The 15,492-nt window shown below is 46.0% G+C and overlaps 1 protein-coding gene across 1 annotated transcript in view; it reads left to right on the plus strand.

Moving 5' to 3' along the window:
* Positions 1-14,813, plus strand: part of LOC123753586 (mucin-2-like) — a 38,286-nt gene extending 23,473 nt beyond the window's left edge. The window contains exons 4-8 of the mRNA XM_069328796.1: positions 8,613-8,771; positions 9,105-9,229; positions 9,625-9,742; positions 13,486-13,675; positions 14,710-14,813. Of these exons, the coding sequence (XP_069184897.1) occupies positions 8,613-8,771; positions 9,105-9,229; positions 9,625-9,742; positions 13,486-13,675; positions 14,710-14,813 (696 nt within the window). The remainder of the gene's footprint in view (positions 1-8,612; positions 8,772-9,104; positions 9,230-9,624; positions 9,743-13,485; positions 13,676-14,709) is intronic.
* The last annotated feature ends 679 nt before the right edge of the window (positions 14,814-15,492 follow it).

A 15,492-nucleotide genomic window follows, 5' to 3' on the forward strand; every position in this document is an offset into this window, starting at 1 on the left:
TTAATACTTTCTCTTCGGTAAATAAGTTACTATAAATTTGTAAAAAGCAACCCAACTATAGATGTATAAAATTAACACTTACGAATAAATAACACCTACGAATAAAGTATAGCTATCTGTCCAACGGCTGAGCTCCATCACACACTATATACCTTTCATCAGGTTAAGAAAAGCTTCCACCTCACACTAACTCTTTCTTCCACAGATACGGCGCACCAGCTTGCTTACCGGAAACCAGCTGGTATAGCAGGGACGCAGCTGGTGGTGCAGGAACCCAGCTGTTGGAGAAGCTGGTGGTGCAGGAACCCAGCTGTTGGAGAAGCTGGTGGTGCAGGAACCCAGTTGTTGGAGAAGCTGGTGGTGCAGGAACCCAGCTGTTGGAGAAGCTGGTGGTGCAGGAACCCAGCTGTTGGAGAAGCTGGTGGTGCAGGAACCCAGCTGTTGGAGCAGCTGGTGGCAGGATGGAGCTGGTCCCACACTTCATAACACTCCTGGCTTCACTGTTCGCTCTCCGTGGCCTTCACCTCACAGTCGCTCGGGACAAGACCTTCATGCTGGTGAGTTATGAATTAAAGCTCATTTATTTATCACATGGTCCCAGTGTTACAAAGCTTCCACTGTCTTGCAGGGCCCCCACTGTGTTGATAGGCCTCCTCTATGTTGCAGGGCCTCCCCTGTGTGGCAAGGCCTCCCCTGTGTGGCAAGGCCTCCCCTGTGTGGCAAGGCCTCCCCTGTGTGGCAAGGCCTCCCCTGTGTGGCAAGCCTACACAGTGTTAAAGTAGATGAGTACAACTAGGGTATTGTTTAACTAGATGCGTACAGCTAGGTGAATACAGCTTGGTGAGTACAACTAGGTGAGTGCAGTTAGGTGATTACAACCAGGTGAGTACAGCTAAGTGAGTTCAATTAGGTGAGTAACACTGGATAAGCACAGGTAGGTGAGTTCAGCTAGGTGGGTACACCTACATGTGTATTGTTAGGTGAGTACACCTAGGCGTGTACAACTCATTAAGTGAGTATATTTAGATGAGTACAACTATTGATGAGCACATCCAGGCAAGAACAGCTTGGTGAGTACAGCTAGGTGAGTACAGGTTGGTGAGTAAAGCTAAGTGATTAAAGTTATGTACTCACCTAGTTGTGCTTGCGGGGGTTGAGCTCTGGCTCTTTGGTACCGCCTCTCAACCGTCAATCAGCAGGTGTACAGATTCCTGAGCCTATTGGGCTCTATCATATCTACACTTGAAACTGTGTATGGAGTCAGCCTCCACCACATCACTGCCTAATGCATTCCATTTGTCAACCTCTCTGACACTAAAAAAGTTCTTTCTAATATCTCTGTGGCTCATTTGGGCACTCAGTTTCCACCTGTGACCCTAGTGCGTGTGCCCCTTGTGTTAAATAGCCTGTCTTTATCACCCCTGTCGATTCCCTTGAGAATCTTGAATGTGGTGACCATGTCCCCCCTAACTCTTCTGTCTTCCAACGAAGTGAGGTTTAATTCCCGTAGTCTCTCCTCGTAGCTCATACCTCTCAGCTCGGGTACTAGTCTGGTGGCAACCCTTTGAACCTTTTCCAGTTTAGTCTTATGCTTGACTAGATATGGACTCCATGCTGGAGCCGAATACTCCAGGATTGGTCTGACATATGTGGGGTATAATTTTCTGAAAGATTCCTTACACAAGTTTCTAAAGGCCGTTCTTATGTTAGCCATCCTGGCATATGCCGCTGATGTTATCCTCTTGATATGAGCTTCAGGGGACAGGTCTGGCGTGATATCAACCCCCAGGTCTTTCTCTCTCTCTGACTCTTGAAGTATTTCATCTCCCAAGTGATACCTTGTATCTGGTCTCCTGCTTCCTACTCCTATCTTTATTACACTACATTTGTTGGGTTAAACTCTAACAGTCATTTGTTCGACCATTCCTGCAGCTTGTCCAGGTCTTCTTGAAGCCTCAAGCTGTCCTCCTCTGTCTTAATCCTTCTCATAATTTTGGCGTCGTCAGCAAACATTGAGAGGAATGAGTCTATACCCTCTGGGAGATTATTTACGTATATCAGGAACAGGATAGGTCCAAGCACAGAGCCGTGTGGGACTCCACTGGTGACTTCACGCCAGTCTGAGGTCTCACCCCTCACTGTAACTCTCTGCTTCCTATTGCTTAGGTACTCCCTTATCCACTGGAGTGCCTTACCAGTTACTCCTGCCTGTTTCTCCAGCTTATGCATCAACCTTTTATTGGGTACTGTGTCAAAGGCTTCCCGACAGTCCAAAAAAATGCAGTCCGCCCATCCTTCTCTTTCTTGCTTAATCTTTGTCACCTGATCGTAGAATTCTATCAAGCCTGTAAGGCAAGATTTACCCTCCCTGAGCCCATGTTGATGGGTTGTCACGAAGTCTCTTCTCTCCAGATGTGTTACTAGGTTTTTTCTCACAATCTTCTCCATCACCTTGCATGGTATACAAGTTAAGGACACTGGCCTGTAGTTCAGTGCCTCTTGTCTGTCACCCTTTTTAAATACTGGTACTACATTAGGTACAGTACTACATTGGTACTACATGTGAGAACAGCTAAGTGAGTACAACTAAGTGAGTACAATTAGGTTTGTATAACTAGATTAACACATCTAGGCAAGTACAGCTTGGTGAGTAAAGCTAGGTGAGTTCAGTTAGGTTAGTACAGCTAGGTGAGTATAACTAAGTACTCATCTAGTTGTACTCACCTAGTTGCACTTGCGAGGGTTGAGCTCTGGCTCTTTGGTCCCGCCTCTGAACCGTCAATCTACTGGTGTACAGAGCTCTGAGCCTACTGGGCTCCGTCATATGTACATTTCAAACTGTGTATGGAGTCAGCCTCTAACACATCACTTTCTAGTGAATTCCATTTACTAACTACTCTGACACTGAAAAAATTCTTTCTAATGTCTCAGTGGCTCATCTGGGTACTCAGCTTCCACCTGTGTCCCCTTGTTCTTGTACCACCCGTGTTAAATAATCCATCCTTGTCTACCAGTACAAGGTAGGAGGAGGAGGCGTGGGAGGAGGAGGCCTGGTCGACGACCGGGCCGCGGGGTCGCTAAGCCCCGAAATAACTTCAAGGTAACCTATTGGTAAGATAACCATGTCAGTTCCCCTGAACATTTTGTATGTGGTGATCATGTCTCCCCGAGCTCTTCTGTCTTCCAGCGACGTGAGATGCAGTTCACACAGCCTTTCTACATACTCATGTCTCTTAGTTCTGGGACTAGCCTAGTGGCATACTTCTGAACTTTTTCCAGCTTCGTCTTGTGCTTGACAAGGTACGGGCTCCATTCTGGGGCCGCATACTCCAGGATTGGCGTTACATATGTGGTATACAATGTTCTGAACGATTCCTTACACAGGTTTCTGAAAGCAGTTCTGATGTTAGCCAACCTCGCATCGGCCGCTGATGTTATTCTTTTGATGTGGGCTTCAGGAGACAGGTTTGGCGTGATATCAACTCCTAATCTCTCTTTTTCTCGGTCCGTTTCGTGAAGGACTTCATCTTCCATTCAGTATCCAGTGTCTGGCCTCCTATTTCCTCTTCCTAGTTTCATTACCTTACATTTATTTAGGTTGAACTTAAGTAGCCATTTGTTGGACCCTTCCTTCAGTTTGTCTAGGCCATCTTGTAGCCTCAAACAATCTTCCTCTGGCTTGATCTGCCTCATAATTTTTGCATCATCAGCAAACATTGAGAGGAACGAGTCTATTCCTTTTGGGAGATCATTGACGTATCTCAGAAACAGTATAGATCCAAGTACTGACCCCCTGAGGGACTCCACTGGTGAATCCTCGCCACTCCTCACAGTGACTCGCTGCGTCCTGTTGCTTAGGTACTACCTCATCCAGTGGAGTACCTTCCCTTTCCCTCCTGCCTGCATCTCCAGTTTGTGTACTAGTCTCTGATGTGGTACTGTGTCATAAGCTTTCTGGCAGTCCAGAAATATGCAGTCTGCCCAGCCCTCTCTCTCCGGCCTAATTTTTGTTGCCTGGTCACAGAACTCAATTAAACTTGTTAGGCATGATTTGCCATCTCTGAACCCATGCTAATGCTGTGTTACAAAGTTCTTTCGCTCCTGATATTCTACTAGTTTTTTCGCACAATATTCTCCATCATCTTGCATGGAATGCAACTTAGGGACGCTGGCCTGAAATTCAGTGCCTTCTGCCTATCACTTTTCTTGTATATTGAGACTACATTGTCCATCTTCCAAATTGTTGGCAGTTCACCTGTTACCAGAGATTTGTTGTACACGATGGAGAGTGGCTGGCACAGAGCTTCTGCTCCTTCCTTTAGAATGCATGGTGCGATTCCATCAGGGCCTATAGCTTTTGTCACATCCAAATGTAGCAAATGGTTCCTCACCTTCCCACTTATAATCACAAACACCTCTAGTGGTGTTTGGTTTGATATTCCCTCTTTTATCTTTGGGACTTCTCCTTGCTCTGAGGTGAAGACCTACAGGATTTTTTTATTCACTTCCTTGTCATTTACAGTGACTTTTTACCCCTATCCTCAGTACACTACCTGTTCCTTCATTGTTGTTTTCCTCCTGACGTGGCTATGCAGCAGTTTGGGTTGAGTCTTTGCCTTCCTCGCTATGTCATTTTCATATTGCCTCTCTACTTCTCTTCCCACCCTGACATATTTATTCCTGGCACTCTCTAGTGTTCTGTAATTTCTATAGTTTCTCAACGCCCTTTTACTTAGTTGCTTTGCTAGCCTACATTTATGATTAAAGCATGGGTTTCTCATCGGCATTTATATTTTTTCATTTTTGGCTTGGATAAACCTGTCTGTTGCCTCCTCACACTTCTGCGTGATGTAGTCGATCATGTCTTGGGCCGTCTTTTTCCTGAGCTCTGTATCCCATGTTATATCTGTTAGGAATTTTCTTATCTCCTCATAGTTTCCCTTCCGGATTGCCGTCCTTTTGATTTCTGGTCCCTTCCTTGAGAACATTAACCCTTCTTCGACCAGATTCTCAAACAACATTACACTATGATTACTCATACCCACGCAGGCTTCGAGACCGATTTCCCTTATGTCAGAATCGTTCAGAGTGAATACTAGGTCGATTCTTGCTGGTTCATCGTTGCCTCTCATTCCCGTGGGACCCTTGACATGCTGACTTAAAATGCATGGTTCATTACCTGTGGACCATCTTTGGTCCACAACAATACTCACCTATTTGTACTCACCTATTTGTGCTTGCAGAGATTGTGCTCTGGCTCTTTGGTCCCGCCTCTCAACCATCAATCAACTGGTGTACAGATTCCTGAGCCTACTGGGCTCTATCATATCTACATTTGAAACTGTGTATGGAGTCAGCCTCCACCACATCACTTCCTAGTGCATTCCATTTACTAACTACTCTGACACTGAAAAAGTTTTTTCTAATGTCTCTGTGGCTCATTTGGGTACTCAATTTTCACCTGTGTTTCCTTGTACGTATTCCACCCGTGTTAAATGATCCATCCATGTCTACCATGTCAATTCCCCTGAGAATTTTGTGCATGGTGATCATGTCTTCCCGAGCTCTTGTGTTTCAGCGACGTGAGGAGCAATTCACTCAGCCTTTCCTTGTACCTCATGCCCAATATTTCTGGGACTACCCTAGTGGCATACCTCTGAACTTGAACCAGTTTCGTCTTTTGCTTGACGAGGTACGGGCTCCATGCTAGGGCTTCATAATCCAGGATTGGTCTTACATACGTGGTATACAAGGTTCTGAATGGTTCCTTAAAAAGGTTTCTGAATTCAGTTCTGATATTAGTCAGCCTTGCATACGCAGCCGATGTTTTTTTGGGGATGTGAGTTTCAGGAGACAGGTTTGTCGTGATATCAACGCCTAGATTTTTCTCTTTATCCGTTTCGTGAAGAACTTCATCTCCCATTTGGTATCCAGTGTCTGGCCTCCTATTTGGTCCACCTATTTTCTTTACCTTACATTTTCTTAGGTTGAACTTTAACAGCCATTTGTTGGACCATTCATTAAGTTTGTTCAGGTCATCTTCAAGCCTCATACTATCTTACTCTGTCTTCAACCTCCTCATAATTTTTGAATCAACAGCAAACATTGAGAGGAACGAGTCTTTTCCCACTGGGTGATCAAATACATGTATCAGGAACAGTATAGGTCCAAGAACCGATCCTTGAGGGACTCCACTGGTGATGCCTTGCCATTCCGAAACCTCACCTCTCACAGTGATTCGCTCTTTTCTGTTGCTTAAATACTCCCTTATCCAGTGGAGTTCCTACCCTTTCACTTCTGCCTGTATCTCCAGTTTGTGCACCAGTCTCTTATGTGGTACTGTGTCAAAGGCTTTGTGGAAATCAGCAAATTTGCAGTCTGCTTATCCCTCTCTTTCTTGCCTGATCATTGAATTCAGTTAACCCTGTGAGGCATGATTTGCCATCCCTGAACCCATGCTGATGTTGTGATACAAAGTTCTTCTGCTCCAGATGTTTCACTAGCTTTCTTCGCAATTTTTTTTCCATCACCTTGCATGGTATGCAAGTTAGTGACACTGGCCTGTAGTTCTGTGCCTCCTGTCTATTCCCCTTCTTGTATATCGGGACTACATTGGCCTCTTCAAAATTTTTGGCAGTTCACTTGTTACCAGTGATTTGTTATACACCATGGATAGTGGCAGGCACAGTGCTTCTGCTCCTTCCTTCCGTCCTTTAGTGTCCAAGGTAAGATTCCATCTGGGCCTATAGCCTTTGTCACTTCCAACTCTAGCAGATGCTTCCTCACCTTCTCACTGTTAATCACAAACTCATATAGTGGTGTTTGGTTAGCTATTCCCTCTCTTATCTTTGGGACTCTCCCTTGCCCTACTGTGAAGACCTCTTGGAATTTCGTATTGAGTTCCTTGCACACTTTCTAATCGTTTGAAGAGTTTTTTCTACCCCTGTCCTCAGTTTCATTACCTGTTCCTTCATTGTTGTTTTTCTCCTGATGTGGCTGTGCAAGAATTTAGGTTGAGTCTTTGTCTTGCTTGCTATGTCATTTTCATATTGTCTTTCTGCCCCTCTTCTCACCCTGACGTATTCATTCCTGGCACTCTGGAATCTTTCTCTGCTCACTAGTGGCCTGTTATTTATTTAAGTTCTCCACGCTCTCTGTACTTAGTGGCTTAGCTAGGTTATATCTCTGATCAAACCGTCTCCGTAACCGTAAAAAACGGTTTGATCTGGTTTTTACGGTTTTTTTACGGTTTACGGTTTTTACGGTTTCTCGTCTGCATTTTATCTCTTTCCTTATGGACAGGGACGAACTTGTCTGCTGCCTCCTTACACTTCTGTGTGAGGAAGTTCATAGTGTCTTGGGCCGTCTTTCCCTTTGAGTTCTTTTTCTCAAGATATATCTGTTAGGAATTTTCTTATCTCCTCATAGTTTTCCTTTTGGAATGCCATCCTCGTGCTATCTTGGTCCTTCCTTAAGTATATTAACTCTTCTTCGACCAGATCCTCAAACATCAGTACACTGTGATCGCTCATTCCAAAGGGGGTTTCGAAACCGATTTCTCTTACGTCGGAGTCATTCAGTGTGAAGACTAGGTCGAGTCACGCTGGTTCATCTGTGCCTTTCATTCTTGTGTGCCCCTCTGACATGCTGACTTAAAAGGCTTCTTGTGGCCACTTCCAACAGTTTGGCTCTCCATGTTTCCTCACCTCCATGTGGTTCCTTGTTTTCCCAGTCTATCCTTCTGTGACTGATGTCCTCTATGATGAGCAGGCATGATGAGCCATGATGGGCAGGAGAAACTGTGAAGGGCAAGGGGTGTGGACACAGGAAGAGACTTGGGTTGGGAAAGGGGAGGTGGGAAAGATGGATGGCATGTAGGGAAACATCGGGGTCCAGGGGTTAGGGAGCAGGGGGGCATGGTCTGGGGGAGGGTCTCTACTGGTTAGGGAGGTACAGAGTGGTCCGGCAAGGTGGGGAAGTACAGGTAGTGTGAGTAACGTGTTGTGGTCCGGCAAGGTGGGGAAGTACAGGTAGTGTGAGTAACGTGTTGTGGTCTGGCAAGGTGAGGAAGTACAGGTAGTGTGAGTAACGTGTTGTGGTCTGGCAAGGTGGGGAAGTACAGGTAGTGTGAGTAACGTGGTGTGGTCCAGCAAGGTGGGGAAGTACAGGTAGTGTGAGTAACGTGGTGTGGTCCGGCAAGGTGGGGAAGTACAGGTAGTGTGAGTAACGTGTTGTGGTCTGGCAAGGTGAGGAAGTACAGGTAGTGTGAGTAACGTGTTGTGGTCTGGCAAGGTGGGGAAGTACAGGTAGTGTGAGTAACGTGGTGTGGTCCGGCAAGGTGGGGAAGTACAGGTAGTGTGAGTAACGTGGTGTGGTCCAGCACGGTGGGGAAGTACAGGTAGTGTGAGTAACGTGGTGTGGTCCGGCAAGGTGGGGAAGTACAGGTAGTGTGAGTAACGTGGTGTGGTCCAGCAAGGTGGGGAAGTACAGGTAGTGTGAGTAACGTGGTGTGGTCCGGCAAGGTGGGGAAGTACAGGTAGTGTGAGTAACGTGGTGTGGTCCAGTAAGGTGGGGAAGTACAGGTAGTGTGAGTAACGTGGTGTGGTCCGCAGTATGAGAGCAGTCCGCTACTATGCCGCCTGATGGACGAATGGCGGATCCCAGGAGGAATGTTCAACAACAAGAAGGACCTCGTCTGTGTCATGCTTTGTGCGCAGCAGTCAAAGTGTTTGTATGTGTACCACAACGGTGAGTCCCTGGCACTGCTGCATGTATGTGTACCACAACGGTGAGTCCCTGGCACTGCTGCATGTATGTGTACCACAACGGTGAGTCCCTGGCACTGCTGCATGTATGTGTACCACAACGGTGAGTCCCTGGCACTGCTGCATGTATATGTACCAGAAGAGTTAGGCACTGGCACTGCTGTGTGTATACGTTCCAGAACAGCATGTCCCTGGCGCTGCTGAATTACTGTGTTCCAATACCATGATTCCCTGGCACTGTTGCGTTTATAGATGCCAGAAAGGTGAGTTACTGGCACTGTTGCGTATATATGTACCAGTACGGTATGTTCCTGTTTCTGCTGCATGTATGTGTACCAGAAAGATGAGTCCCTGGCACTGCTGCATGTGTGGCGTACCAGAACGGTGAGACCCAGGCTCTACTGCGTGTATGGGTCTCCGAATGGTGAGTCCCTTGCACTGCTGCGTGTATATGAATCTGAACGGTAAGTTCCTGACACTGTTGCGTTTATATGTACCAGAACTTTGACTCACTTGCACTGCTGCATGTATGTTTTCCATAACAGGGAATTCTAGCACTTCTGCGAGTATATATACCACAACAGTGAATCCATGGCACCGTTGCATGTATAGGTACCAGAACGGTGATTGCCCTGACACTGCTGCAGATATGTGTACTAGAACGGTGAGTCCATGGCACAGCTGAGGTAAGGGGTGCCAGAATTATGAGTCGCTGCCACTGTTGCATGAATGTGTTCAAAACGAAGAGTTCCTTGCGCTTTTGCGTGAATTTGTACCTGAAAGGTGAGTCCCTATTACTGATGCAGTAATGAGTTCCAGAACAGTGTGTCCCTAGCACTGCTTCATTTATGTGTACCAGCCGTGAGAGTCACTGGTACCGCTGCAGGTATGTGAACCAGAAAGATGAGTTCTTGTCATTGTTGCATGTATGTGTGACAGAACAGTTTTTCACTGCTGCTTATAGGGGACCCAGAATGGTGAGTCCCTGGCACTGCTGCATGTATGTGTACTGGAACGGTGAGTGGCAGGGACTGCTGCATGTATTGTACCAGAACGGTGAGCCCTTGGCACTGCTGCATATATAGGTACCAGACCGCTAGTCTGTGGCATTGTTGTATGTATGTATGTATACCAGAACGGCGAGTCCCTGACAAGGTTGCGTATATATGCTCGAGAACGGTGAGTCCCTGGCACATCTGCATTTAATGGTCCTCTTTTTTTCCCTGGCACTGTTGCAGGAATGTGTACAAGAACAGTGAGTCCCAGGCACTGCTGCAAGTATGGGTATCAAACGAGTGTGTTATTAGCACTGCTGCATGCATGGTACAAGATGCATACATTGTACAAGTGTAACAAACTAGGCTGTTGTAAGAATTATCCAGAGTGGTTTATCGACAAAAGAGAATGGGAAGCTGAGCCCGCATGGTGACCTGACCCCCAGGGGAATTCGCGGTGGAAATAACCGACGCTTTGTTCATAGCTGCGTATAATGAATCATCCTATAGTATTCAGTAATTTAGAGAAATTAGCCTTTATTCATTTTGTATTAAAATTGTATTGTATAATAGTACTGGGTACAACATCAAGAGTATTCTAATTATTGAGTTTAAGTCACCATCAGTGACGTCACGAATCAGATCTAACTTGTAAGGCGGAGTGACCGGCGGTCATAGGTCAGCAGGGTTGACATGTCTAATATTTCTCAAAGTTCAATTAACCATTTTGGGGATCGGGAACAGCTCTGCCGTTAGATGTTTGTGTAATTTAATTTCAGTAAAATAAATCAACCAGTCTGGATCAATTCAGTACAAACAGAGGTTAATTGTTATAACTTAAACCTTGCTAGTAACTGGGTAGAACTTTGACTAGGGGGAAGGATACAATACTCTGTCTGGGGTAGACCAGACAAGGAAGAGGTCAGTGTGGAAACGGGAGCAGCTGGGAGAGGCCAACCATCTTACCTCTCCCCAAGACCAGCCCAACATCTAGAGCTGGTCGCCCAAGGTATAGTTGCTATTGTTAATTATAGGGATAGTCTTCTCATTTGCCACTCAGGTCAAGTAGGGAGTGTTAAAGTGACAGGGAGTGAACATATTTAGATTTTGTTTTAGTTTTCTTTTAATAAATTAAGTTAATAATTTGCATTTTATTGTTTCCATTTGGTTATGTGTATGCTTGTCCTGGTCACGTGGTCCACACGAGGCAGAGTTGGATTGGGCGCCGATTCTAACATCGAATCATTTCCGTGTAATTAATTCCACACTCAAGTTTCCGAGGTTATAAACTACTAGTGGGGATCAAGCCCCTAGGTTGATTAATTAGCGTGATCGATCCAGACCTCGATCATTGCTCTTGTGTTACTGGTCTGGTGGTGGCAGCGTAGAGGCGACTCTAGGGTTTTGTTCAGAGCCTAGGTCACGTCATACTGGGTGTAGAATCCTAAGTCGGTCAATCGTCTTAGGACCACGTGGCGTGGAGTTGGCTTTGGTAAAAGTTTTGGAGTCCCTTGGTAGAGAATAAAAAGTAAGAATACGGGTAGAGGGAGTAGAAGGTAGAGAAGTAGAGAGAGGAACCAAACCCGTTTTACACAAGTCCCTGGCACAGCGACAGGTATGAGTATAAGAACAGTGAGTCCCTTGGCACTGCTGCATGTATGAATACCAGAACGATGAGTCCCTGGCCCTGCAGCAGGTATGTGTACCAGAAAAGTTAGTCCATGACACTGATGCATGCATATGTACCAGACGGCGAGTCCTTGGCACTGCTGCGTAAATCTCTGACTTGCTGCAGGTATGTGTACAAGATAAGAAAATCCCTCCACTGCTGCAGGTATGTTTACAAGAACGGCGAGTCTCAGGCACTGCTGAATAATTGTCAACCAGAACGGCATGTCGCTGGCACTGCTGCATATATGTGTTCCAGAACGGTGAATCCCTGGTACCTCTGCATGTAAATGATTACATAACGGTTAGTCCTTGACACTGCTATATGTATGTGTACCACAACAATGAGTCCCTAGCACTGTTGAGTGTATGTAATCCAGAATGGTGAGTCCCAGGCACTGCTGCAAGTATGTGTACTAAAACGGCGAGTCTTTGACTCTGCTGCGAAATGGTGTGTCTCTGGTGTAACGTATCGGAAAACGAAAAAGAGAAAATGTAAAATGAGGTTTGAGCAAGGGGTGACGGAGGTAAAGAGGTGTGAGGGAAAGAGAGGTAGAAGTGGTCAGGGGAAAGGGAAGGTTGAGAATGAGAGGGAGAGACTGAGATCAAGGAGGAACCAGAAGAGTAGAAAGTAAGAGTGTTAGAATAGTAGAAAGATAGATCGTTTGAAGGATGAAAGTAGCTGCCAACATCCAATCCAATTCAGTACAGTACATACAAGACAAGGATTGGAACGTGTTTGTACAACAGGCCTACCAAAAACGTCCATGTCTACCTATATATGTTATTAGCATGTACTCGTATATTAAAGTCTTAAAAACCAGTACTCCTAGAGGGCTCTCTACTATAGCTTTCAATATAAGACTTTTAAGGGACAAAATTAAAGACAATTTAAAAACATAAGTTAATCTATTAAATATGTTACATGAGATCTTCACTCATATGGATTTCATAATTCATTCATATCTCTGGATGTTAAATGACAACAAGAATATACAATGTGATTCACCACACAAGGCATTGAAGACATTACAGGTGACTTCCCGTGAAAATCACACACCTTAAGCTGGAAGCACACCAAATTTGTCACCTTAAAGTTCAACTCATCAAATTCTTTGAGTCTTTGAGTCTAAGTTGGATAGACAAGGAGGAGGAGGGGTCTCGATTGACTGACAGAGTCCCCTGACAGCCTGGACTGGCTGCGACCTCCAGACAAGCGAGCTAGCTCACTCCTGCTCGATCTTCGATCCTCTGTGTCTCATCTCCTGAATATACAGTTCCCTGAGTATTTATAGGGAACCAGGAGCGAGGCTCAGGCCATCCACCTACCACGCTTAAACAGCGGCTTATTTGATGGAAAGACACAACCAAACGTCTGCAATTATCAGCTTAGTTGAAATCAAAGTCAAATCACATGACCTGACCAGAAGGCAACCTCTGACCATTAAATATCTAGGTGTGACTTCTTAATTGACAGAGACACTCAGTCAGGCGCCTCAAATATCATGAATAACTGACTCTTGTATGTCAAATAAAATTATAAAACATCTTTATGGTGTTACACTGGTTCTGCTGCAAGTATGCTTTCCAGAACGGTGAGTGCCTGCACTTCTGCATGTATGTGCACGAGAACGGTGATTCCCTAGCACTGATGCGTGTATGCGTACCAGAAGGGGTGAGTTCCGGGCTAACCTTCTAACAATAATTTTTCCTGAGTCTTGCCTGCCAGACAAAAAAGGTTGCAGGAATTCCTTTACCGCCTGCCTTCCTTACCTTCTTTTAACAAGGTCGCCAGCTGGGTTAGTATATCTGCACCACAGCAATGCAGTTCAGTGGGTGTATTCTATACTGCTTGTTGCCAAAGGGTTGCTACTCCTATAGAGTTGACACTGGTCTGTCAGCCCAAGGTACACTTCCATAAAAGTCTGTGTGGCTTTACCTCTCTCCAGCCCTACATTGCTTGTTGCCAAAGTGTTGCCACCATTTCGGCAGTGATACTGGTCGGATGGTCTAGGGTACACTTTTATATAAGTCTGTGCTGCCTTACCACTCTCCAGGCAATAAAACCTTCTTTAGAAAACATAGGTGGTACTATGATAACACTCGTGTATGCTCATAGAGATTATTATGGAGGCACACTTAAACACAATGATAAAATGTGTGAATTTACTGACATAAGCTACATGATCACACATACAATTACAAGCAATACAGGAATGGAAAATGAGAATAATAAATCTGGAGATCGTCAGCAACTCTTCTTTCACGACCTCCAACTGGGCAGATTAAAGAGGAGTCACACACTCCCTCACAGAGGGGCCTCTTCGTCAACGTCGGCACCTCCTCTTCAACTGTCCCGTCATCCACACTCGCTGTCCTCTTCAACAGTCCTGGACACAAGCTGCCCTGCAGCCTATTCTACTACTAATGTATCAATGTTATACTATAGCACACACAAGTAAATATCGTGGCCTATCTAGCCTACTCAAACAAGGGGTAATGGGAGGGAAATTGATCTACCTTAACATTCCTGGCTCACGACGCCTGTCCCTCGATGGTGTGAGGTTCCCACGCTTCCTGAGTCGGTCCTTGATGATCCAGGAACGTTCCACAAGTCCTCAGGTGTCGTGAAGCCTTCACGTCGTCGCCGAACCACTCCCAGAGATTTAGATATCCCAATCCTGGTTCACCAGTGGGCACTGAGCTAATCACTGTATGTACACACTCGTCCCTTCCACAAGGCGTTGCTCCTTGTCCTAGGAACGGTGTCGTCCCTCCAAAATCCTCAGTGAACGCGACCCAGTCACAGCTAGGCCTGCCCGCCACACCTTCCAGACCCCTACAGCGGCAGGCGGCGCCCCTCCAGTGTCGTCGCCGACCGATTCTTCAAGTTTTGGCACTTCTCTGCTCAATGAACTTGGTTTCTTCTTGCTTCCCGGAAGCACAGGGTCATCAATAACAATAGCGGGCTGCGTTGGCTAGTTTAATCCACTGAGTAAGGCTTGTAGAGCCTCAAATCCTCGAGAGCTGAACGAGAAACGTCCTCTCCCTCTTGCAGTCAGACCAGTTCGGAAACTAAGACAGCTGGCGTCACCAGGGGCACTCGGTGACGTCACGGCGAGCTCTGATTGGTCGCCCGTGACATAAGTCAGCCAATCCGCACTCGGCTGGCATCCTCTACAAAATGGCGGATCTGCAGGCAGGGGGTACCATTTCATTTTTATCAGGGCGCCACTTTCTCCTTACCTTCAAACTTATAATGTAAATTTCTCCCTTTTCAGGCGGCCGCTCTGGTCGCCACATATACCAACAGACTTCCCTGTATCTCAGAGAATCAATAAAGAAAGCTGATATGACTCTTAAAGCAGACAAACGGAAGAAATAGTAGAGGGCACCGTAACAGTGTTCCCAGAATGATGAGTCCCTGTCACTTCAGCGTGTATGTGTACTAATGGAGTAAGAGACTGGCACTGCTGCATGTATATGTAACTGAACATTGAGTCCCTGGTCTGCTACATGTATGAATACCAGAACGATGAGTCCCTTGTAATATTGCAGGTATGTGTACCAAAACGGAGAGTCCCTGACACTGCTTCACGTATATGTACAAGGATGTTGAGTCCCTGGCACTGCTGCAGGTAGGAATAAAAGAACGGTGAATCCTTGAGTTGGCTGCAGGTATATTTACAAGAACGATGAGTCCTTGACACTGCGGCAGGTATGCTTACAAGAACGGTGAGTCTTTGGTACTGCTGCATGTATTGGTCCCAGAATATTTTGTCCCTGGCATTTTTACAGGTATGTGTTCCAGAACAGTGAGTCCTGGGCACTGATGTAAGTATTGGTACCAGAACAGCGAGTCATTCTCACTGCTGCATGTATGTGTACCATAACAGTGAGTCCATGACACTTGCTCACACTTGGGATGGACAGTAGAGCATCGTGCCGCTCGGCGTTCCATCCCCGACCGTCCAAGTGGTTGGGCACCATTCCTTCCCCACCCCCGTCCCAACCCAAATCCTTATCCTGACCCTTTCCCAGTGCAATATAGTCGTCCCTGGAAA

This window comes from Procambarus clarkii, chromosome 2 (assembly GCF_040958095.1).
Source record: "Procambarus clarkii isolate CNS0578487 chromosome 2, FALCON_Pclarkii_2.0, whole genome shotgun sequence".
Taxonomy (NCBI): domain Eukaryota; kingdom Metazoa; phylum Arthropoda; class Malacostraca; order Decapoda; family Cambaridae; genus Procambarus; species Procambarus clarkii.